General features: G+C 41.4%; 1 protein-coding gene across 1 annotated transcript in view; it reads right to left on the bottom strand.

Annotated features, from left to right (window-relative positions):
- Nucleotides 1-10,203: 10,203 nt before the first annotated feature.
- The window catches only part of MROH9 (maestro heat like repeat family member 9), an 89,089-nt gene continuing 73,466 nt past the window's right edge, over nucleotides 10,204-25,826 (bottom strand). The window contains exons 16-22 of the mRNA XM_049633924.1: nucleotides 24,974-25,111; nucleotides 22,320-22,496; nucleotides 19,310-19,462; nucleotides 19,092-19,208; nucleotides 18,388-18,490; nucleotides 12,225-12,287; nucleotides 10,204-10,714 (exon numbers count right to left, since the gene is read on the bottom strand). Coding sequence (XP_049489881.1) covers nucleotides 10,428-10,714; nucleotides 12,225-12,287; nucleotides 18,388-18,490; nucleotides 19,092-19,208; nucleotides 19,310-19,462; nucleotides 22,320-22,496; nucleotides 24,974-25,111 — 1,038 coding nt within the window. The 3' untranslated portion in view covers nucleotides 10,204-10,427. The remainder of the gene's footprint in view (nucleotides 10,715-12,224; nucleotides 12,288-18,387; nucleotides 18,491-19,091; nucleotides 19,209-19,309; nucleotides 19,463-22,319; nucleotides 22,497-24,973; nucleotides 25,112-25,826) is intronic.

Raw genomic sequence — 25,826 nt, 5'->3', positions numbered from 1 at the left:
TGGTTTAACATTAAAAGTGTATTTTTTACTCACATAATGTGGGTTGGACACTTTCTCTGGGAAGTTATCCTCCAAATAGCGACTCAAGGATCCAAGGACCTTTCATGATATATTGCCATCATCTTTCACAAATGACCTTTGATGCAGAAAGGGAAGAGCAAGCATATCTAGTGCTCACACCTCGACACAGAAGTGACACTCGTCGCTCACTCGTATTTGACCGGCACTTGCCAACCTAACTGCAAAGGACTCTGGGAAATCTCCCTCTTCCTATGTACTAGAAAGGGTCAAGGACTTGCTATCGATCACATCACTCTGCTACAAACTCTATTATTAAACTGATTATGCTAATAAAATCCAAGCTCTTATAGACTTGTCCACCTTCTGCACTATGCAAAAAAAAAAAAAAAAAAAAAAAAAAGGATCGGAATACAGCTCTACTGTTGTCTGTCCAATGAAGAGTAGCGCGTTGTATATCAGATCAGGCTACGGGAAGCCACGCCCACTGAGGAGTGGCCGCGTCACCCAGAAGTCACCGGATTCGAGCAGAGAGCATTAACTGGATGAAACTACTGTCTTTCTTGGGGGAAAGGGTACGTTCTGACGGAATGGGAGACTTGTGTTATGTTCTTCATTCTCCTCCAGAAAGAATCCTTTAAACTCACTTGTTTGAAGACACAATTGATGAGTACTATTTCATTAGGATAATCCTTAAGGTACAGCACTGACATCTCAACAGAGAAGTTTTTATGGCGAAGGATGAAAGATTTTAAAGCGTAACTTCGGGCTGTTTGAGCTGGGTGTTCGGAGTGGGGCTATATTCATCGGAGTGAAGATAGTTGTTTATTTCTGTGTCATATAAAAGTACGGGATGGGCAGGGTCTACTGAGAAGCCATCCAGATGCCCAGGCTAGTGGGGGCTCTGCCCTCGTCCAAAGAGCGTGTTACTGACTGCAGGGTTGAAGCTGAGTTCCACCTCCACATGCAGCCAGCCGAAAGACACAAAGCAGATGACCAGGCTGTGGGATTTCCTCTTAAGCAAGTGATGCCAAAGTTGTACACTTTGCTTCTACTCGCCTTCCATTGGCGTGAAATTTGGCCACCTCTAGTCTGAAAGGGACTGGTCTCTGCTTGAGAAGCTAAGTATCTATGTGGGGACATTCGGCAGACTCCGCCATGGAGGGCTTTCCTCTGCTTTGAAATCACTTCCGAAGACCTTCCTCACCAGAGAACTCCCTATTCAGAAGTTATACCTTGTCTCCCTTCTTTTCAAAAGGAAGAAGATACCTTAGTTGCCATGATAGGCACAGACCGAATATAGCAAACCATTCCCTGCAGTGTGTCCAACCATAGAAAGTAGCTTGTCTTTGGGTTTAGGCTCTGAAACCTTCACTTGCAGACTGGCCTCACTCGCCAAATACATTCATTGGCTGATCTGCGGGCCTTGTAAGGACACACTGAGGCCCTGATTCCAGATGCTTGCCCTCTAGGGGAAATGCACCTAAGGTCGCATAGCAGGAGGGAGATTTGAGAGAGATTCCTCCCAGGCCATACCATCATGGGCAGGGGGGAGTACATTCATAATTTTGTGCAACCATCACCTCTATTTAGTTCTTTCTTTTTTTAAAGTTTTCTTTTATTTTAATTTATTTTGAGAGAGAGAGAATGAGCAGGGGATGGGCAGAGAGAGAGAATACCAAGTAGGTTCCCTGCTGTCAGTGTGGAACCTGATGTGGGGTTCGAACCGATGACCATGAGATTACGACCAAGAGTTGTACGTTTAACTGACTAAGCCACCCAGGCGTCCCACCTCTGCCTAGTTCGAGGATATTTTCATCACTCTAAAAGGAAGCCCTATATATTAAACAGTTACTCCTCATTTCTTCCGGTTCCCTGCTGTGGCCCCACTAATCTGCATTCTGGTTCTCGAATTATCTGTTCTGAAATTTTGTATAAATAGAATCATACAGTATGTGGTCTTGTGTGGCCGGCTTCCTTCACTTAGCATAATGTTTTTTTGTTTGTTTGTTTGTTTTTTAAAGTTTTTTTTTAACGTTTATTTATTTTTGAGACAGAGAGAGACAGAGCATGAACGGGGGAGGGTCAGAGAGAGGGAGACACAGAATCCGAAACAGGCTCCAGGCTCTGAGCTGTCAGCACAGAGCCCGACGCGGGGCTCGAACTCACGGACCGCAAGATCATGACCCGAGCTGAAGTCGGCCGCTTAACTGACTGAGCCACCCAGGCGCCCCTAGCATAATGTTTTTAAGATTCATCCATGTTGTAATATGTATCAGCACTCCATTCCTTTTTATGGCTGGATAATATTTTTGTATGCCCATTTATCTGTTGATGGGCGTTTGGTTTGTTTCCACCTTTTTTCCTTCTACTTTTGACACACACACTGTTATGTAATTTTTTTCCCCTGAGAATCCCAGTGTTCAGGTACCATTGACTTGTTAACTAACACACCAGGTGCTTTGGCATTTTGGCTCTTGGGAACAACCTGTCACACGGCCAGAGGAGGAGGCCAGAGGACCTCCAGCCACATCCTGGGAGAAGCCGGCTCTGTGGAATCCTGCAGAGCTGTGTGCGAATCCGATGTCTCTGACCTTAGTCAAATCTTAGAGATTTTCTTCGTTGGCAAGCCTGGGACAATAAAGTTCGCCTTAAATTGTTACCGTGAGGATTGCAGGAGGTGAAATGTATATGAGGTAACCTGTACGCGGACGGGCACGCTTTGTGCTTGTCAGTTCCCTGCAAATGTGTAAAGGGCTTCGGATATGTTTCAGACGGGCACACTTTGTGCTTGTCAGTCCCCTGCAAATGTGTAAAGGGCTTCGGATATGTTTCAGAGGAGATGGGCTGTGAAGACCGAAGATGTGTTGCGATCACTGTGATATACGTTCCTGATCCCAGATGCCAACGGCAGGCCCTCGGGCCCAGCCCAGGGGCATCTGGCTGGTGGCCCTTGCTGGTGTCAAGTCAGCTAAAGCTTCCTTTTGATTTCAGGGCAGCATCGGCTACTCACAAATTCCTATTCTTCTCCTCGGGCCCTAAGGGTCGTCTCATTGCTTTATTCTGCGCTCGCTCTTTCATTGAATCTGGCACTCTACCAGGTGCACGGGCATGAACACAGAAGACTCTTTTTCTCAAAAGACTCCCATCTAGTGGACAAAACATCTGAATGCAGCAGTTGAATTTTTTTTTTTTTAACGTTTATTTATTTTTGAGACAGAGAGAGACAGAGCATGGACGGGGGAGGGTCAGAGAGAGAGGGAGACACAGAATCTGAAACAGGCTCCAGGCTCTGAGCGGTCAGCACAGAGCCCGATGTGGGGCTCGAACCTGTGGACCACGAGATCATGACCTGAGCCAAAGTCGGATGCTTAACCGACTGAGCCACCCAGGCGCCCCTGAATGCAGCAGTTAAAATCTGCTATCATAGATACTGTGACTCTGGTGGGGAGCACAGAGGGACACCGCCGCTAGTCTTAGGAAGCCAAGGAAAGGCACCAGGAGGGGGTGAAGAATTAGCCAAATCCCCAAATCAAGTGGGAATTAATGAAGTAAAAACACGATTCAGATGAAGCAGGCTGAAATCATTTGACCTTTCTGAGCCTCAGTTGTTAACGTCTGTAAAGTGAGGGCCATATTAGAGTTCTTGTGATAAGTGAAACATAAAAACACTATGTTTAAAATTCCTGGGGGCAGTACCTTGAAATTCATAGCCTTGTGATAAATGGGAGCCCTTGATTCTATTATTTTAAAGGGAAAGAGGAAGAAGAGGGTTGTAAGGGCAGGAACAATAATAAAATTAATAATAACAATGGTAGTAATGTTTATGAATGATTAAATATTAGACAGTGTACTTAAGTGGTCTTTGCGTACTATCTTAGGACAAGTTAGATGAGTGTCATCATACTTTAAGAGTTGGGTACAGTCCGGGGCACCTGGGTGGCTCAGTTGGTTGGGCGTCCCACTGCAGCTCAGGTCATGATCTCAAGGTCCACGAGTCTGAGCCCCGCGTCGGGCTCGGGGCTGACCGCTCAGAGCCTGGAGCCTGTTTCGGATTCTGTGTCTCCCTCTCTCTCTGCCCCTCCCCCGTTCATGCTCTGTCTCTCTCTGTCTCAAAAATAAATAAACGTTAAAAAAAAAGAGCTGGGTACGATCCGTATCCCCATTTTATGGAGGAGGAAGCTGAGACACAAAAGTGTCAGCGATCCTGCCCGCACCCACGCAGAGCTAGCACACGGTGGGATCCAGGCCAACAGATTCTAAAGTTTTGGCTCCCAATCGCTGTGTGGGGACAGCTGCATGTGGTCCCTTAAGACAGCAGCATAGATAATAGGAGGAGGTCGGGACATAACGAGGCTAGAGAAGGTAAGCAGGGCCAGGAGAGGGAAGGTTTGCCAAACTCAGGAGTTAGAATTGCACGCTGAGGACAAGGACTCACTGAAGACTTCTCAGGAGAATGACGTGCCTGGGTTTTCTCTGGGGGGTCCGACAAAAGGAGCAAGGCTTCTAGTGGTGACCCCCAAATCAGTGAGAGGCCAACGGACAGCGCACAATCCAGGGAGGGAGCTCGGCTGCGAAAGATCACCCAGCTATACGCTCTCTTAGTCCCTGCAGCCTGAATAGCTGAGGATGGGGGGAGGGGTGTGAACAGAGGGAAGGTGCATGGAGAGAACGTCTCTCCCAGCTGAGAGGCTTCCAGGAATAACCACCACTCTCAGGGATCCAAATAAGGGGGAAAACCTGCACTAGGGATTTGGCCTTTACTGACCCAACGCCTTATGTTAACACAATCCGTTCTAGGGCGTTCATCTATGATTACACCGTGAAAGCTTCATAATAATCCTGTCTCCTGGGGAATATTAACTCCGTTTCACAGCCAGAGAACCTGAAATGAAGTGCATTACCGAAGGCTTCGAGCTAGTAAGCGGAGAGCGCAAGACTCAACCCCACGACTCCTCAATGCGAGTCTAGGTTCTTCTATTATTATTCCGAGAGGGAGACCTTGGAGTAGTGGTTCACTTTGAATGCCGCCAGGTTTTAAGACCACCACGATACTTCCTTGCCCAAAACACTCCGTTCTTTATCAGACGTGCCTTCCTGTCTGCCCGCGTGATCTTTGCCTCCACCTCAACAGCATGCGCGTAATTTGCCTTCTATTAACTCGACATCGATGTCTATTTAGATATTGCAAAGAAAGCAAAATCTGCTGGAAAGTAAGCAAATTGATATAAGTGTAGTAAACATCTAATTTTTACTTCGTCAGTGTTTAGAATCCTGACTATCCTAGTCCATACAGGAGCTCTACTTAGAATTTAGGTACTTTTTCTTTTTACAGGGAAATAGACTCTCTTTTCCTGCTGCTCACCGCGCTGTAGAAGAACTGACTGGCAATATCTTATTAGAATCATGTATCTGGAAATGCTTAATTTATATCCTTATTCCCCAGGACAGTGCCTTGCTTACACTAGACACTTAACAAATGTTTGTTTATAAATGATTGGTTCCTGTCTAATTGGTTCCTACGGTGCAGTAAATCATAGATACATTTTATAAGGTTTTTCTTCACATGTCAGACACAGTGCTGGACGCTGGGGATACACAAATGTCTAAATCCAGTTTCCAGGATGAACTGATAACATTGATTTATAGTATTGTTCTCCCTCTAGATCACCTGGATTCTTTTTTTTTTTTTTTTAATGTTTATTTTGAAAGGGAGAGAGAAAGAAAGCAGGGAAGGGGCAGAGAGAGAGAGAGAGAGAGAGAGAGAGAATCCCAAGCACAGAGCCTGGTGTGAGGTTTGATCTCATGAGGCATGAGATCACGACCTGAGCCCAAATCAAGAGTCAGACGCTTAACCAACTGGGCCACCCAGGCACCCCATCCAGCTGTAATCTTAAAAAACATTGATGCCCAGGCCTCAGACTGGAAGATTCTGATGTAAGTGGTCTAGATTAAAGTCAGCTTGCTGTTATTTAAAAAACAAACGAACATGGGGCGCCTGGGTGGCTCAGTCAGTTAAGCCTCTGTCTTCGGCTCAGGTCATGATCTCGCGGTTTGTGAGTTCGAGCCCCACTCTATGCTGACAGCTCAGGGCCTGGAGCCTGCTTCGAATTCTGTGTCTTCCTCTCTCTCTCTGCCCCTCCCCTGCTCATACTCTGTCTCTCTCTCTCTCAAAAATAAATAAATGTTAAAAAATTTTTAAAAAAACAAACAACTGTCCAAGTGATTCCAGTATATATAACCAGGTCTTATAGCCAGTGGGAAAAATCGATCCCTAAAAGGCAAATACAATGTGGTAGTGATTGAGATCCCTGGGTCTGGAGTCCCTGAGGCTAAATATCCTATCTTCCTCTCCCTAAGATGGTGACGATTTACACGACCTTTCTGAGACTTGGATTCCTAAAGGGTAAAATGGAAACAGTAATAAGAGTCAACTGCTGAGATATTTGGAAGAACAAATTTGGATCATGCAATAGAGCACCTTGTACAGTGTCTGGCATATAGTTGCCACTCAGTTTTATCAATTTCTGTCACTCTTTTGTTCGAAGGAAGTGGGCAGAATGTGCAACAGGAACATACTGAGAGTTAGAGAGGGTATCTCAGTGGGAGGCTATTTCCTTCCCTGAGCGGGTGCCACCATCATTTTGTTGCATAGAAGAGAGGCCAGTGGTCTTTTCTGGAACAGTGACCTCACCGGGGACCACTTACATTCTCTCCAGCTCCGTGGACATCAAAGCTAATAGAGTATACGGTAGTGCCTCATCTGCACAATGGGGCAAAAATATCCCTTTTCCGGGGTTATTGTGAAAATGAATTAAGATAATCATAAGACAAATGCTGACCACATAGTAGGTATCCAACAAATGGGAGCCCATTCCTTATACCAGGGGCCACAACAATGTACCTAATAAAGCTTTGGCTGGGTCTTCCCATTATTATTATTACCAACACATCTAGCCTCTTAGTATCAGAAAACCTGGTTATGTGTTCATTCGTTCATTCATTCATCGATCCATGTGATAAATATATATTAAATATTATTATGCATAAGGCACTGTGCCAGGCCCCTGGCGGATACAGGGGCGACCAAGCAGACACGGTGCATGACCTTATAGAACTGACGTTTTAGCAATGGGATCAGGGCATAGGCAACTCATTGTGAAATAAATTACTTTTTCCATTAATTTGTTCCGTAATTATCCTAGTTATTACCCTAGTTATTCTAGTAATTGTGGTTAGTGCTACAGAGGCATATAGAGGGTTCTGTGAACATGAATTTTGAGTTGGCCTTTGCAAGATGGGTAGGGGGGCATCTGGGTGGCTCAGTGGATTAAGCGTCCAGCTTTGGCTCGGGTCATGATCTCATGGTTCGTGAGTTGGAGCCCTGCTTTGGGCTCTCTGCTGTCACTGCAGAGCCCGATTCAGATCCTCTGTCTCCCTCTCTTTCTGCCCTTCCTCTTCTCTCTCTCTCCCTCAAAAATAAATAAACATTAAAAGAAAGAAAGAAAGAAAGATGGGTACTAACTGGCTGGGTGATGATGTGTTTCAGGCACAGGAAGAGCATGAGCGCAGGCCCTAATGCATGGGTCACACAGAGATGAGAAAGCCAGTGGCCCCGGAGAGCAGAGAGTGAGGGGTGAGTATTCCAGGACGGTGGCCACGTTCTGCACAGCACCAAAGGTCACATTCATGATTGCCATGGGGAAGCCTGCAAGAATTATTAAAATTTTTGAAAATGGCAGTAACACAGACATGTGCCAGCAGGGAATGTGCTATTTATTTAGAATCACAATTGGACCTCGGGAAGATAGGACGTTTTGCAAGAAGGCCTTTATGTCTTCAGAGCATATGGAAGTTCAGGGTATCCAGGCTAGAGTTGAAACCTGTGGAGAGCCAACTGTTTTACAACAAAGTGAAAAGAGCTCATGGTTCCTGGGAAGTCAAGGAATTCGGGGCGGTGGGCGGCGGGGTGGGGAGAAGAGATGGGAGGGAGAAAGTGGAGAGAGAGCCGGGAGATGATGAAGAGGCTGTAGTGTCAGTTGGGTGTGAGGATGGGGTGGCCTAATGGACTTTGAAGAGCATGTCTAATGTATAAATAGCACAGAATATCAGATCTTTTACAGAAACCTCGACATTTGCGTAAGGTCCATTATACTCATTGCTGTCTGTGTGCGTGCGCGTGTGTGTGCGTGTGTGTGTGTTTGAGTGGGGAGAGTTAGAGTTTACTTTGGTTTGCTTTGTTTTGTAGAAATCTAGGTATCTTAGTTTCCTATTTCTGCTCTACCAAATTTAGTGGCTTAAAACAGCATCAACTTATTATCTTACAGTTTGGGGGTTCAGATGTCCAAAACGCGTTTCACTGGGAACAAAATCAAGGTGTTGGTCGCATTGTGCTCCCTCTGGAGGCTCGGGGAGGGAATCCATTCCCTTGTCTTTTTAAGCTTCTAGAGTTGCCTTCCTTGGTTTCTGGTCCCTGCCTCCAGCTTCAAAGCAAGGGTGTTGCATCTCCAAAAATCTCTTTCCTCTCTGGCCTCCCGTTTTGTTCTTATAAAGAACCTATAATTATATTTGGCCTACCTGGATAATCCAGGCTAATCTCCTCATCTCAAGATCCTTTAATTGATCATGTTTGTAAAGCTCCTTTTGCCACGGAAGGTAAAATATTCGCAGATTCTGGGGATCAGGAATTGGATATCGTTAGGAGGGTTATTATGTAGCCTACCACACTAGGTATCCTGCTCGCTTAAAGGTGGGAAAGGAAGTTGCTTTGATTTTGAGAAGTGAGGTCTGGAACATCTGGGTAAGAATGAAGTAATATGGACTAAGGAGTAAATGAAAAGTATCCATTCTTTCATTATGTTTAATATTAACCAACGCTTATTAATATCTGAAAATTCTTACTGAAGCGTGAGGGCAACATGTCCTGTTAGCACTTCATTCATTGCCATGCGTTCACTGAGCATTCATCAGGTGCCAGGCACCGCGGGGCTCTAGAGTACTCCACCAGGCGTAAGATACAGCATTTACCTTTAAGAAACTTCAATGTTGTGGGGCAGGAAGAGAAAAAAAGCAATAATTTCACTACAAGCTGGTAAATGCAACGAGAGCGCACAGAGCATTAAGGCAAAACACAGGAGCAACACTCCAAAGGGGCCTGGAAAGTGCATCTCCCATACACGGGTCAGGGTTGAATTAGAGAGGCACGGCCAAAGATGTGACTGCAAGCAACCATGGGGGATGTAGTCTCTGCAAGACTGTCGTCTTCACATTGATGCCAAGCTTGAAGTCTCAAGCTCAATGCGGTTGGGAAGGGAAGGGGGGGGATGTAAAGTAGGACAGCAAGGACGGGGTAGAACCCATAGTCTTGGAGCTGCGGTAGTCTCCTATGGCTTCTACTGTCCACGGCTGTCCCACAGGAGAAGCTGGTGTCCTTTGTCAACGGAACTAAACCCACTGGCTCAGAAGTCAGAGAGGTGGAAGGAGGACCCCAGGGCAGATGCAGTGACTGCTACCCCACACCAGTGCGGTGGGCCCACGAAGCGGTGGAAATGTGCGAGCGTTGCGAGTTGACACATTACAAAGACACAACACCTGAACCGTGGGGGTTACCGGTAGTTTCCTGTGGCTGGAGGGGTTGATGCCAGAGAGGGAGCACAGGGTGGGAGGGAGGTATGGTGAGGGGAATGAAAGATGAGCCCAAGCAACAGGTCAGGCAAGACCACTGAGGACTTTCTGATGGGTCAGGATGGCGGGACACCAGATCCTGAGGGCAATGGTCACCACTAACTAGGACGGGTTATCCTATTTTCATTTCAAAAAGTTTAAAGTGATGGGCACAGCATCATCTTCCCCTCAGGCCTCAGCTCTCCCCATTCTTTCCTTGCCCACCTGTGTCCTTAACAAAGTCTCTAGCTCTCCCCCAACACTCTTCTTGCCTCAGTGTCTCCAACAAGAATGCAAGAATACAGGGGCTCCCCTTGGTCTTGCAGTGCAAGTTCCGTTCCTTCCTTTTTGAAACTGCCCTGGGCAGCATTTGCCCAAGCAGGATGGAAACAGCCATGCTGTGACTCTCCTGAGAACAGAAACCCTGTTTATATCATCCAGATGTCCCCACCGCCTAGCATCGTGCCTGGTACTTGGAAGGTGTTCAGTAGACACAGGTTGATTTGATCAAAATCAAGAGCTTCTCATCAAATGCTTTGCTTATATGATTTTTCAATTTTATTAGCGGATTTGATGAGGTGAACTCTCTGCTCAGCATCAAACATAAAGAAGCAACGGATTTCTCTATTTGAATAGAGAGTTAAGAAGCGACAGGAAAGGCTTCCAGCATCCTTCAGAAAAGCACGTACCTATAGACTCAAGTTATCAGGTGGGAAAGGAAAATCATTCCTCTTCTGGGAAGTTCTTCAAGTCTCATTCTTTACAAACATGTATACAGAATTCTCATCGGTAAGTCCTTCCTTGTCACCATTGGTTTCCTTAATCTTCATAGGACTGCTGGCCACGTTGTTGGGCCAGTTATAATTGTAAAGAGGCTTCAATTTTTTTATATAGATGAAGTGAAATAATCTTCGGAAGGTTTGTTTAACATGTGAGGACGTCAGTTTATGGGCTATTTCCTTAAAAATTTTGTGGGTGATTTCTGCCAACTGCCTGATGATGGGATCTTCATCCCAAAGCACTCTGTCAATAGCTGTTAAGAGCAGAAGAACCTTTAGTTCAAGACATCTCTTTCGTGGTCGAGAAGCTCTAACCCTGAACAAACACCATGTCTCACAGAGTCTCTCCTTCTCTCCTCTCCACCCTTAAATTTCACTATTTTGGCTAGAAGCAGCCAGGAGGTTTTATCTGCTATCCCCACCAGACCTCATTAAAAGAAAAATAGGAATTCTCACTAAACATTGACTGAGTGCCTGTCATGTGCTAAGCATTCTGCTACATGGCATAAATATATATTCATCAAGAGGCTCAGTAGTACTCATAATAATGAGAAAAGTTGGAATCTGTCTAAACATTCATCAACAGAGAACCACGTAAAAATCTGCCATATCATAAAATGAAATGGCACACACATATTACTACGATGATGCAAACCCCTGTTTCTTGGCATGAATATATGAATATTGGCATGAATATATGAGGAAATGAGAAAGTTACACAACTTTTTGATAATTCAAAAAATAAATATATAATAGCTTATATTCTTTAAAAATATCTGAGATAATACATATACCAAAAGGCTAATGTCATTATATCCAGACACCAGGCTTGTGGGAGTTATTTTCTTCTTAACAAGAAGAAATGGGGGGGGGGAGGGGAGGACAGATGTGGAAAAGGGAGGAGAAGGAGCAGGAAGAGAAGGAGGAGAGAAAGAAGATTCTGAGGACACGGAGGCAGAATTACAGGGCTTAGCATTTGCAGGTTGTCCACAGATAGGTGTTGAAGAAATTAGTGAATGGGGGGAATGAAGGAATAAAAAAGGAAGATCATAATGTGTCGATGTCGGTTCATCAGTTGTAACAAACATCTGGAGTGGGGGAGACGTTGATGGTGGGGGAGGCTGTGCAACATTGTGAGGGCAGGAGGTATATAGGAAATCTCTGTACCTTCCTGTCAATTTTGCTGTAAATCTAAAACTGCTTTAAAAAATAAAGTCTATTACACACACACACACACACACACACACACACACACGGAAGGGAGGGAAGTTGCCACCCTATTTTCTATCCCACCTGTTTGTAAATCTGATCCTGATGAGGACATAGAGGGTAAGAGAGAGATGCCAAAGTTTGGACGTCTTGAGAGCAAACACTGTTCCTTAATTCTCTCCGGTGCAAGTGGAGAAAGGGGAGGGAATGGAAGGGAGGAAAGGGAAGCAGAACAGGGAAAGGAAGAAAAGAAAAGAGAAGAGAAGAGAAGAGAAGAGAAGAGAAGAGAAGAGAAAAAAAGAAAAGAAAAAGAAAAGAAGAGAAGAGAAAAGAAAAGAAAAAAGAAAAGAAATAAAAGAAGAGAAGAGAAGAGAAGAGAAGAGAAAAGAAAAAAGATACCCTTTAACCTAGTTTTTCCGTTGATTCCTCCCTACCACCCTTCTCCCGTCCCTGGCACCATTATAGAACACATGTGAATTGAATCACAGAGAGTGAATTCATTTAGACTTATACATAACTCATACATACAGATTTCATTATAACTTCAACACTTACCTTCAAGCATGACTTCAATTTCATCTCTGAGCAGTAAATGGCCACCTGATTTTGCCAAGTACCCTACGCACAAAGTAGTATTAGAGTGACCCCAAAATACATTGTGGAAATGCATCCTCTAATCTAGCTGCCTCCATAGCTTTCCTCAAAGCAAACCATGTCTTAGATTATCCTTGGAACACCTTTTAGTGCTTTCAAATAATTATTATGTAATGATACTTTTTATGGAGATATATTTATGTGTATCAATGTGCATAAATCATATTGGCACAGCTCAGTGCATGATTACTGAGAACATTTCTAGCTCCACTTAGGTCATTAAATAGAAAAACTGCTACCATTCCAGAAGTCTCTGGCATGCCCTTCCCAATCTCCTCCCCCACCCCTTAGACTATTCTTTAGCTCAACTTGTTGTTGAGCATTATCGGGAGATTCATCCAACTTCTTTAATGAAGCAATAGTTCATTCATTTCCACTGCTACATATCAGGAGTTGGCAAATAAAGTTTTCTTGGAACAAAGCCAAGCTCATTGGCTCATATATTTATGTATTATCCATTGCTACTTTTAGCCATTCTGCTTTTATGGCAGAGCTGAGTAGTTTTGACAGAGACCAGACAGTACTCATATTTTAAAATAATTACTATCTGTTCCTTTACAGAAAAAGTTTGCTGAACGCTGTTATATGATACTCCATCTTATGAATGCAGCATTTAAAAAAATCCATTCTGCTGCTGCTGAACAATTTGAGGCTGTACGAATAATGATATTATCGTGGGCATTCTTGTACATGAATTTTGGTATGCATTTGTACGCATTAATGTTTGGTATGTAGCTAGCAGAAGACTTATTGGCTAAGGGATATGCTTATCTTCCCCTTTAATCGTTACCGTTAAACAGTTTCCAAAGTGGTTGTATCAATTTTCACTCCCACCCGTAACTATGAACATTTCCATTGCTTTGCCTCCTACCGCTTGACGTTGTTAGTCTTTTTCCTTTCAGTTATTCTCATGGATTTGGTGGCATCGCACTGTGATTTTCTTTGCTGTTTTGGTCATGATTAATAAGAATTTTATATAGTGTTTATTGGCCACTTTTATATTTCTTTTGTAAAATGCCTGTTCTAACAAGTCCCTTGCCTGTTTTTATATTGAGTTGTCTTTTACTTATATGTTTGTAGGCGTTTTTATTCTGGGTACTAATCTTTTTAAATGTTACATGCCTTACAAATTCTTCTCCTGCTTTGGGGCTAAACTTTTCCATTTTTTTTTTTTTTTTTAATAAACAGAAGTCTTTAATTTTAATGTAGTCCAGTTCACCATCTTTTTATTTATGGTGAGTGAATTTTGGGGTCCTTATAAGAAATCTTTGCTGTCTCAAGGTCATCCTGATATCCTACTACTCAGTATTTACTTCTAGAAGCTTTATTGTGTTACCTCTTACACTTTTGGATTGTAGATCCAACTGTAATTATATTGCATAAAATAGGAGTCAAGATATTTTTTATATCCCTGTGTGATTAACCCAGAACCGTTAAAGCAAACACTGTCCTTTCCCTATTGCTGCGCAATTGCTTGCATGCTAATATCACTTGTATCATAATTGTGTGTGTGGCGGGGGCGGGGCGGGGTAGTGTCTTGACTTCATTCGATCACAATGCCACTGCCACATTACCTTAATGGATACTGTGTCCTGATATCTACCCAGTACTATAAGTTTTCAACGTTGTGGTTCTTCCTTAAATCATCTTGGTTATTCTCAAACCATTACATTTTCATGTAAAACTTAGAATCAGCTTGTCTAATTTCACACGCAGACACACCACACACACACACACACACACAAACACACACACACTCTCACACTCAGAGCCCCTGGCGAGATTTTGTTTGGGATTGCACTGAATTTACAGATCAGTTTGGGGAAGAGTCGAAGTTACCATACTCTCTTGATCCTTTAGTCCACCAACATTATGTATCTAAGTTTCTAAAAATTGTCTCAGGGTTTTCTGGTTTTCTGTGTACCCATCTTGGGCATCTTTCTGTAGTTTTATTTTGAGTTATTTCAGGATTTTTTGGTGCTATTGTATTAGGCATTTTCAAAAATTTGATTTCCCGATGGTTTATTCTTAGTGTATAGAAATCCAATTGATCTTTGTATTTTGATGCTATGTCTAGAAAGCTTCCTAAATTTATGTATTAATTCAAACAATTTTTCTGAATTCCTTCCAGTGTTCTAAATATTTTTAAATATAATTACTTATCTACATATTTTTAAAGTTTTATTTTCCTTTGTCCAAACCTAGATGTGTTATTTCTTGTTATTACCTTATTTCAGTTTTGGAAAATTCTTGGCCTTTACCCTTCAAATATTTTTGTCTCATTCTTCTTCCCCTCTCCTTATGGATGTGTATTTCTCACCTTTTCACCATGTCTCATACTCTTACGCTCTTTTCCTATTTTCTATCTTATCTCTTCAAACTTTGATCTTGAAGCTGAATATTATTTTGTTCTGACAGATCTAATTCTCAAAGTCTCTTTTCAGGTCTTTCTAATCTGCTGTTCACTTTACCCACTGAATTATGCATTCCATTTTATTAATCTTTTAAACACATTTATAATTTCTATTTTAAAGCTCATACCTACTTCAAGAATTGTATATCCTGGATTCTATTTCCATTGTTTGGTTTTTTTCTTGCATGAAAAAATTCTTTCTATATGTCTGTTTTTTTAAATTTTATTTTATTAAATGTCAGCTATTTTGTACAGAATTCTATGCCGATAATGGGAATTTTTAGGAATTTCTTGTCTTTTCTCATGGACTTATAAAGAATCTTTGGACAGTGAGAACTCACCCTTCATTTGTGGTGTCATCTCGATTTGGGTTCTGACTGTTTATAGTGGTTTTGCCCTGCAGAAGTATTTACTTTTTTTCATAGTTTATCAATATTTTCCTCATGGTTCCTAGATTTGGACCTTTACTTTAGAAAGGTCTTGCCCACCCCATGACTATACAATAAATTTTTCCAAACTATTCTACTTTTATTTATCATTATGGTTTCATTTTTAGCATATGAGCCTTTGACTATCTGGAATTTATTTGAAGTAAGTAAGATAGGAATGAAATAATTTTTGAAATTCCAGATGGCTCACCAGGTGTCCCGAAGCTATTTAAGGAAGATTCTATATTCTCATCACTGTAGTTAAAGCCAATGATTCACTTTAAAACACTGCATGTTTTGATAGTTATTTCTGTACGGTACTTTGTTCTACTTGTTTGTCTATTTATTCCATGTGATTTTAAGTACTGTAGCTGTATTAATATCTGATAGAGCTAGTCCCCCACCCCCACCCCTGGCCCCATCTTTTTTTTTTTCTCTTGGTCAGAATTTCCTGGATATTCTTGCATACTAACTTTCCACATTATTTTTAGAATCAACATGTCAGTTTTGCAAAAAGAAAGCCATACTGATATTCGAATTGGCAGTTCATTCCTTGCATAGATCCATGTAGGAAAGAATTGGCACATTTTCTTTTCTTTTTTTTTTTTTTTTAAAGTTTATTTATTTATTTTAGAGAGGGGGGAAGGGACAGGGAGAAAGGGAGAGAGCAAATCCCAAGCAGGCTCTGTGGAGCCCGATGTGGGGCTTGGATGCACGACTCTGAGGTCGTGAACTGAGCTGAAATCAAGAGTTGGACGCTCAACGGACTGAGCCACCCAGGCACCCCAGAATTGGCACATTTTAAAATTTGATTCTTTCTTTCCCAAAATTTGGTTTATACCCTTCTATTTTTTCAGATCTTCTTTGTGTCTTTCAGTAATACTTGCAAGGTTTTTTTTTTTTTTCCATAGAAATATTGCACGCATTGTAGTTTCTTTTTCCATCCCCCTTCCTTCCTTTCGTCCGTCCATACTCCTTTCATTCCTTCCTCCCTCACTCATCTCCCACCCTCCCCCCGGGACTCTTATTTCTTTTTCTTTTCTTCCTTTCCCCCCTCTTTGCTGCTCTCTCCTTTTCCCTTCCTCCTTCTTTCCTCTCTCTTCTTTTCATTCCATTTAGGATTTTGTAGGCACTATTCTACTTTATTTTAGGGTTGAATACCGAAGTGGAGAAATCTAAGGCCAGATTTACTTATTTTGTAACTTATAGATGACATTTCCCCCCCTAAATGCTCAAAGAATTCTTTAACTGTGAAGTTCCATAACTTTATTAGGAAATGTCTTAATGCTGCATTCTGTATAAAATGTTTCTTGAAAAACATTTTATCAAACCTCAGTTTATTTAATTCTTTTATTTCTTAAATTATACCTTTTTTTAAAGTTTATTTATTTTGAGAGAGACAGAGAGCATGAGCAGGGGAGGGGCAGAGACAGAGGGAGAGAGAGAGAATCCCAAGCAGGCTCTGCACTGTCAAGGCAGAGCCTGACGTGGGGCTCAAACTTAACCAAACCATGAGGTCATGACCTCAGCCGAAACCGAGAGTTGGATGCTTAACCGACTGAGCCACCCAGGAGCCCTTTAAGTTATACCTTTGGAATGAATGCCTTTTTGCTCTAATCATTTTCTTTTTAAAATTTTTTTTTAATTTTTTTAATATTTATTTATTTTTGAGAGAGAGAGACAGAGACAGAGGCAGAATGCGAGTCGGGGAGGGGCAGAGAGAGAGGGAGACACAGAATCCAAAGCAGGCTCCACACTCTGAGCTGACTGCAGAGAGCCGGACACGGGGCTCAAACTCATCAGCCATGAGAACATAACCTGAGCCGAAGTTGGACGCTTAACTGCCTGAGCCACCCAGGTGCCCCTAATCATTTTTCTTCTTCAGGGATATTTATGCATAGTTGGCATTTCTTTTATCTATCTTCTGGATTGCTCATTGTCCCTTAGCTTTTCAAACTGTTTCTTGCCGGTTTTCATTCCTCTTGCTAGCATTTCTCAACACTGTACCTGTTGTTCCTTCCTTCCTAAGGTTCTCAACAATATATATTTTCTCTTCTGCTGGTTATAGTGTACTAATGGTTATATAGTTTTTTTCTTATGCTTTCCCCCCATTCTTTGAAAGCTGATTTTTCCCGTGCTCCCGTTCTCCTATCATATACTGCCTGTGTGTTGATATTATACCTTAGATCTTTACATAACAAAGTTTTGGGTTCACAGAAATATATATCATGGTTTTTATCCGGTCTGTAGAAACATTTTCTAATTTTTTTTCTGTCCTCTATTTTCCCCATGGAAATACCTCTGTAGAAAAATAATGCCTTTTTCAACTATTTATTTTGGGATCTTGCAATATTAGTTATAGAGGACTGTTGGCAGAAAGTTCCAGGGTAGAATTCAGGATAGGAGCTCTTTCTGGTTTGAAATAAATTCTTATGACACAGGATTTTCTGCACGTTTGTGCTGTGTTGCTCCTCTAAGCCCCAGAGAGATCATGAGCTCTAGTGATGAGCCTGGTTTGATTTGTCTTCTACCTTCGCTGACTGACAGACTCCTCTCTACAAGTCCGACTGACATGACTATTTCCTCGGTCCTGGGTGCCCCAGCTACTCCATGATGCTAAATAGGGTCAAGGGAAGATCCCACTACCGAACAGGGAACTCACCTCCTGTCATTCCAAATAAAGGTTTATTAATTTTGATCTTTATGGTAACAAACTAGTGAGGGGGCAAAAAACCCCCGTTTGGTCAGGTTTGTACAAGATCAAAAACTTTAGCTGTCCTCTGTTAGAATCTTCCTGCACCTCCCCTCCCCCCACAACACTTTTGAAAGAACTTTATTGGATTGAGTAGCATTTCCTCATCTGTAATTTGTAGTTACAGTTGTCCTGTTTTATTGAAGATGGTATTTGTATTTTTTATATTCTTCCTGCTCTTTGGGTAGTGATTTTTAGGCAGCGAAGGGGAAGAATTAGCAATGGTTTGCCACCATCTTAAAATCTGAAATTCATCCTGTTGAATACACTTTGTATAATAATACTTACTGTGTTAGCAAATAGAACTCAATTCTCATCACATATCTAACTTTGATTAATAGATACCACCATGGCAGGTGCTGCCCCTCATAAACCAAGAAAATTTGTATTTTTTTAAGAAAGACTTCCAGCTGCTACCCCATTCTGTACCTTGTAAGGCAAATTAAAAAATGAGAATTGAATTTTATTTACCAATTAAAATAACTGATGCTTTCCTCAGATATATTCGGGAGCTTCTCAGGAACCCCAAGGTGTCAGATATCAAATCTGTAATGTAGTTCTCATGAGAAACAAGCTGAAAATAAAATGAGGGGGGGAAAAAAAAACCTCAGTCATCGGCAAAAGCACGTTTCTTCTAGAGAGGCTTCCAGAAAAAAGAGCTTGGTTGCTTATACCAAATTAGGCCCAATTTAAACCTTGGAGATTTCTATGTATACACTTTACCCTTTTGTTTGTAGATGTTATTCAGTTTATTATATGATTCCTAAGCCCAACTTTGTGTTTCCAACTTTTACGTGGCATTCTTCCAGCCCCACTTGTCTATTGCTGCAATTCATGCTGGTTTCCAGAGCACCAGCTCATTAAGATGATGACAGAGTAACTCCAGTTTTGTTTCTGGTGATCTGAAATGCTGTTCCTCCCTTTATCACCATCCGGAGCTCAAAGTAGGTGGGTTGGAGAAAGATAATCAGAGGCGATCCATGTTGGGGAAGAAGTGGAAAATTTAATTTTTTTCTGGTCTTAAGCCCTAGCTTGTAACTATTCATGTCTTATCTTTTCTTCACATTCCTTCTCCAGGGTCCACTCCTGTCCCTGCCACACCTTTCATCACTTTGGGTCTCCTTTCAAGTTATTTCTAGAACTCCTAAGGTAGTAAACATTGTGGGGTTACTTACAAGATTGTTACAGATGTTGAGCACCACCAGCTCAAAATTGTAATATTTGTCTTTGAGCAAATAAGATGTTGACCAGTCTAATTCTGAGGTACAGATTGTTAATGTATGTCTACATGCCTGTGAAGCAGAAAAAGGTCACTGAAGATCTGCTCGTCTGATGTTACCAAAAACACTATGATTCTCTGCAAAACTAGGAAAAACGAGATCACAGGACTTACTTTAACTACACTGATATCTGTGTCCTCCAAAAACAGGATCAGGGGCACCAAGCCTCCGAGAACGACATCATTTAGCATCCACGTGTAATGACTCATGTCCCTGAGTAATTCACCAAAGTGTCGAATGGCCATACTCCGAATGCCTTCATTACTCTACAAATGCACACAGAGAAAGGTCACATCTGAGGATATTACTAAGGCTTTTTTTTTTTTTTTTATAAAATTTTTTTTTAACGTTTATTTATTTTTGAGACAGAGAGAGACAGAGCATGAACGGGGGAGGGGCAGAGAGAGAGGGAGACAGAATCGGAAGCAGGCTCCAGGCTCTGAGCCATCAGCCCAGAGCCCCACGCAGGGCTCGAACTCACTGGACCGCGAGGTCGTGACCCGGGCTGAAGTCGGACGCTTAACCAACTGAGCCACCCAGGCGCCCCTAAGGCTTTTTTATTTAAGCAGTGGGAGATACATATCTCACACTTGTGTATATATGTTTAAATATATTTACATGTATATATACTATATGTGTATATATACCATGTAGATATATGTACATACATACATATATATAATTATAATTATCATTTATTTTTAGAAAAGATTCATCTCAGTCTAAGTAGTCAGCTTTTTTCTGATTGGAAAATAAAGATTCGCTTACTCAAATTCAGATGCATTATGAAAATTCCCTGTGAAAAGTGTTTCTTAAATTCAGGAAGATGGTATTTAAGAACGTTCTAAAAATATAAACTGGAATAATCTGTATAACCTGGAAGTAATTTCTATAAAGGTACTTAAAGTAACCATGGTGCATTCAAAGGCTGGAGGCCTTTGCAGATTACTGGTGAATACCAATGGCATAAGAACCAGGTTTCTAAGAGCTTGCTTATGCCAAATAGGAAGGTTTTGGGATTATAAAAAGCTAGGAGAGAAAAACTGCAAGTCAGAGAAGAGGTTAATCTTTAAAAATATCGTATCACTTCCCAGTTTTTGTTCATGATTTCATTAATTGCTTTTCCTTTCTGTTTTCAGAAATATATTAGATATATTCCCAGCAAAATACAAATGGCTAATGTGGCTTTGTATGTTCCTTCCCGGAGGTAACAAACGTGGATCAAAGCTCAAACCTAAAGCAATGGTCAAGTCATGTCCTTGGGGCTAGGAAGCTGATGTAAACAAGCAAAGCAGGTAGCAGGGAGAGGAGGGGGGCTTGAAGCAGAGGGCTCTGGCCTCTCTCAGAGAGGGCACCCAGCTCCTGCAGACCGTTGCCAAATGGGTTTGTGGGCTCCAGTATTCTCAAATCTTCTGGTATTTCATTTACAATTCAGATTTCTGGGAGAAATCTCCCAGTTTAAAAATAATGGACTCAGACAACAGTCTAAATGTAACACAAATGACATAAAATGACAGCCAAATGTAACACGCCCACAAAGTGCATTCATCTGTGGGTTACCTGTTGTATCCTTAGTCTATAGGAAGATATGCTAACCATTGAAAGCCTATCTGGACCAGTGGAAAGAGCTTTTAGTGCCCCACACCTGACAAAATCCTGTTTTTATTCCCCATAGATTAAGCTTGAGCAAATTATTCTTTTCTTTTAAAATGGAGACACATAGTGGGGCGCCTGGGTGGCTCAGTTGGTTAAGCGGCCAACTTCGGCTCAGGTCGTGATCTCGCGGTCCGTGAGTTCGAGCCTCGCGTCGGGCTCTGTGCTGACCGCTCAGAGCCTGGAGCCTGTTTCGGATTCTGTGTCTCCCTCTCTCTGACCCTCCCCCGTTCATGCTCTGTCTCTTTCTGTCTCAAAAATAAATAAACATAAAAAAAAAATTAAAAAAAAATGGAGACACATAGTGTCATAGTTTCATTGATATCCAGTAGTTTTCAAATACTCTATGTCCAAGGGATGACTTAGGGTAAATCGATATTTGGTACTTTCCTCTCTGATTTTGCCTCTTTTCATTTGGTTTGGTTTGATTATTTATTTATTTAGTTAAGTTTAGTTTAGTTTAGTTTTTTTTTCCCCAAATAATAAATAATTTATTACATGGACATTCCCACTACTTATTAGCCGTGTGAACTTGGCCAAATATTCATTTCTCTTTGCTTTATTTTCCTTACATGTAAACTGGATAATAGTAATAGAGCTGTTTAGAGAATTATATGAGGTAGTCCATGTAAATCCCTTAGAATAGTGATTGGTACTTAGTAAATGCTCAATAAATCCATTTACCATTATTATTACTATGTCTTTATGAAAATAATTTTTGCCACTAAATTTATTCTTTTTTTATAATTTAATAATCTGTGCCCTTCTTCAATGAAACCTGAATAATTAAGAGCCTATAAATTTTGGCAAAATAATTTTCCACGAAATAATTCTCTGGTTCACAAACAACTCATAGAAGTGTTTAAAAATAAATAGATTCTCCATGGCATATCAAAGTGTTGTTGCTTATTAAAATATCTTGCTTTCACCCAACTTTTCTAGAACACAGTTACTATACAAAATGAGAATTTTCAAAATGCACAACTTTTTGATGAAAGACCTTTTACTCAGAGTTTTGTATGATAATAACTAACACATTTGGGGCATTGTACCCATCATCTCTAATGCCCATAATACACGTGCCACTCTCTCTATTTTATAGGTGGAGAGGCTGGAACATTAAGAGACTAAATCACCTGCTCAAGATTTCACAGCTCATAAGAGGCAGAACAGGGATTTGAACCCAGGGAATCCAGACCCAGGGTTAGCCGAGATACAGCTACTGAGCTACAATTCCTCTTTCATGCAAAGACAGAGGCTATTTTTTGCTTCTCTTTTCTTATGGGCCGACTTTTCCAGGTTCTCACGGGTTAGTTTTATATGTATATAACTATATAGAGAGAGATTGTACTTCTTTGACTCATATTGTTATCTCTGGAAAAGATGGTGCTTCTGCACAAAATGACTGTCTTCTGGGCCTTCAGCTTATCTATAAAACCGAATGATGTCACGTATGTCACTGTAACTCACGTGATCCATCAGAGGGCAGTAGCTGGAAGCAATCCTAACACACAAAGAAGAGTAGGTCACCTTGTCCAGTTTGCCTAAGAGTCTTCGAAGGGTGAGTAAGGCCCGAATTATAACAGTCTTTTCTTTTGAGAGGAAGGCATCCAAGATGGATATTAATAAGCTGCAGACATTTTCTATCTATAGATACAAGAGGAAAATGGTTGGATTTTGGAGCTAGAAGGAGACTTGAGGTAGCATTTGGTACCAAACACACCAGAGTTTGGGCAGCATGCAGGGGTGTGGGGGGGTTGCCCCCAGACGGTCAACTGTCACATTGTCAAAAATTTTGTAAGCTGATTGTTAAAACAGACTCTCAACTCTAGACAACAAACTGATGGCTGCCAGAGGGGAGGGGGGTGGGCAGAGGGTGAAATAGGTGAAGGGGATCAAGAGTACACTTATCACAATGAACACCCCATGGGTCATGTATAGAGTTGTTGAATCGCTCTATTGCACACCTGAAACTAATATAACACGGCATGTTAACTACACTGGGATCAAAATTTAAAAAGTCACTCTTAAAAACCAAGTTTGGTAAATCTGTAAAGAAATAAAACAAAGGTAATAAATACTCAAAACTTATCACTTCCTATTTCTTTGCCTCCAGTTTACTCTTATATGCCATTGAGGGCATATGATACATGTATCCTATCTGTATGGTAGGAATATTAAATTGTGATGTGCTACTGTGTATCTCTCCCCAGTTCTTTGTTTAATGACGCCCCTTTGACAGCTTGAAATTAGCCGCATTGAGAGTACCTACACCAGAGAAATTGGTGTTATTTCCAGAGAGGTGACCGTTAAGCATTCACCAGCACATCACGAACAGTGTGACCTCTAAACCGGGTGCCAGTGACTTGTGTGGACGTGAGAGCCACCGAGCTGCTGAGCCAAGGCCTGGGAGTCAGAGACAGCAGATTATAAAGCAAGGAAAAAGGCAAAAAGGAGACACCTTCTCTTCTCAAAGAAGAGAAACAAAGGCTGGAAAGAAAAGAAGCAAAAGAAACAGAGACCATTTACCAAAAAAAAATAGCCAGAGGCCTTGCATCTGGCTAGAAAGTTGTCTTTACCAATAGATAGTATGTGATCTCAACCCAGCTCCCTCTCCACTGTTTCTCTCTTTCTCTCCTAGCTAACCTTGACATAGAATCTTCCTTTCAGTTGTTAATAACATTGGGAAGAGTGCCAGACAAGGCGATAAATAACTCTGATTACTAATAGCATATACACTGACATGTGTGATTTATCTAAAGCAAACAGACCATGGCTCATGTCTCTCTAAGTGCAAAAATGGGTGCCCACTGACCGGCTTTGAGCATTCAGAGACCATGCTTCATAGATAAACAAGGATTTATTATTAAATTTATTATTCAATCAACAATGGGTTATGGAATCAGCATAATGCCATTATGCGAGATACTTTGGGATGGGTGAAGTAGGTGATGGGGATGAAGGAGTGCACTTGTGATGAGCACTGGGTATTGCATGTAACTGCTACTAAATTGTACATATGAAACTAATATTACACCGTATGTTAACTAACTGGAATTCAAAACACAACTAAGGAAAAAGGAATTTATAAGAGAATTACAAAACGTAAGGGTATGCTTAGATTCAATCTTCCTGGAAAGCAAGAAGTGTTCACATGATTCAGTAGGAAACAGCGTAAGACAGTGATTCTCAAGTTTAAACTGTGTTAGAATCACTTGGAAGACTTACAAAAACACGGGTTGGTGCCCCCCCCCCCGCCCCCACCACAGGCCTGGGGTGGGGCCTGACAATTTGCATTTCTAACAAGTTTTCTGGGAGATGCTGACACGGCTGGCCCAAGCATCATACATAGAGGATTTTTTTTTTAAGTTTATTTATTTATTTTGAGACAGAGCAAGAGAGTCAGGGAGGGGCAGAGAGCGAGGGAGAGAGAGAATCCCGGGCAGGCTCTCCACTGTCCGCACAGAGCCTGACTCGGGGCTCGAACCCACAAACCGTGTGAGATTATGAGAGTCAGACGCTTAACTGACTGAACCACCCAGGTGCCCCATAGAGAATTTTTGATATGAAGTATTGTATAAGCGAGTGCTGACAGTTGCTGTGGCTCTGAGAAGAACGAGGCTGCCAGGTCAGAATATTCCGCGGAATTTGACTTGAGCTGAAAAAGGAGACAAATGTGAATATGTGTGGGTGAAGGAGGAACGTGTTGTGAGGTGTGGAAGAAAAACCTTGAGCGAGGGCCCCAAGATCGGAATTAATGTGTCAGCACCTGTGTGTATTGAAGGGGAAATTAACTTAACGTGTGCGTGGTTTCGACTGAAAGAAAGGAGTTTGTGTAGGACGATGCTGCTCAATTCCGAGGGCAATAAATGATTTTGTGGGGAAAATGTACACAAGGTCATTACGCTCCTGAATTTACTTACACCACCAGTTCTACTCAACCCAATTTTCTTGCCGATAAAACATCAGGCTTTGATACTGGTTTAGCTGTTAGAAACTGAGAAATATCAATGTTTTATCAGTAAAGATATTGAGCAATATCAAATCTCAGGTTAACTTTGATGGTGATGGCATTCACAAACCACACCCCCCCCCCCCACACACACACACACATTCGCGCGTACCTCATTGATAACTGGCGCCATGTTGGCAATTTTCTGGAGGCTCAGTTTGCTAACTGCAGGATTGGAGTCATTGACCCAGTTTCTGAAGAGAACCAAAAATTCTTCTGGGAATGGGTCCTTGAAGAAGTTATTCAGAAGCTGCAAGAAAACAGTCAACAAGATCATAAGCAGAATAAAGGCCAATGCACGATTCAGTCATAAAAATCAAGACATTCTCGGTAAAACCATAGCATGAATCTCACTAAAATTCCAAATGCTTATATGTATCGCTACACACATTTCTGTGTTCATAATTTCTGAGTTCTCTGGAAGGAGAAGTAGCAGTCATAATAGGAAATAAATGCATATATATCTATATATCATCTGTATCTATATCTGTATATGTCTCTAGTTGACCTTTGATCAACACAGGTTTGAACTCTCTGGGTCCACTTATATGCAGATTTTTTACACCACAGTACTATAAATGTATTTCCTTTTCCTTATGATTTTTTACAATAGCATTTTCTTTTCTCTAGCTTACTTTATTGTTAGAATACAGTATATAATACATATAACATACAGAATATGTGTTAATTGATGGTTTATGTCATTGGAAAAGGCTTCCAATCAACAGTAGGCTATCGATGGTTAGGTTTTTGGGGGACTCAAAGTTACATGTGGATTTTTGATGGTATGGAGGTCAGTGTTCCAACTCCCATGTTGTTAGAAATTATATATATATATACGTATACTTGTGTATATATATGTATATATACATACATGTATATGTATGTATATATATACATGTATATGTATGTATATACATACATGTATATGTATGTATATATATACATGTATATGTATGTATATA

This window comes from Panthera uncia, chromosome F1 (assembly GCF_023721935.1).
Source record: "Panthera uncia isolate 11264 chromosome F1, Puncia_PCG_1.0, whole genome shotgun sequence".
Taxonomy (NCBI): Eukaryota; Metazoa; Chordata; class Mammalia; order Carnivora; family Felidae; genus Panthera; species Panthera uncia.
This window is presented reverse-complemented; position numbering and strand designations above follow the sequence as displayed.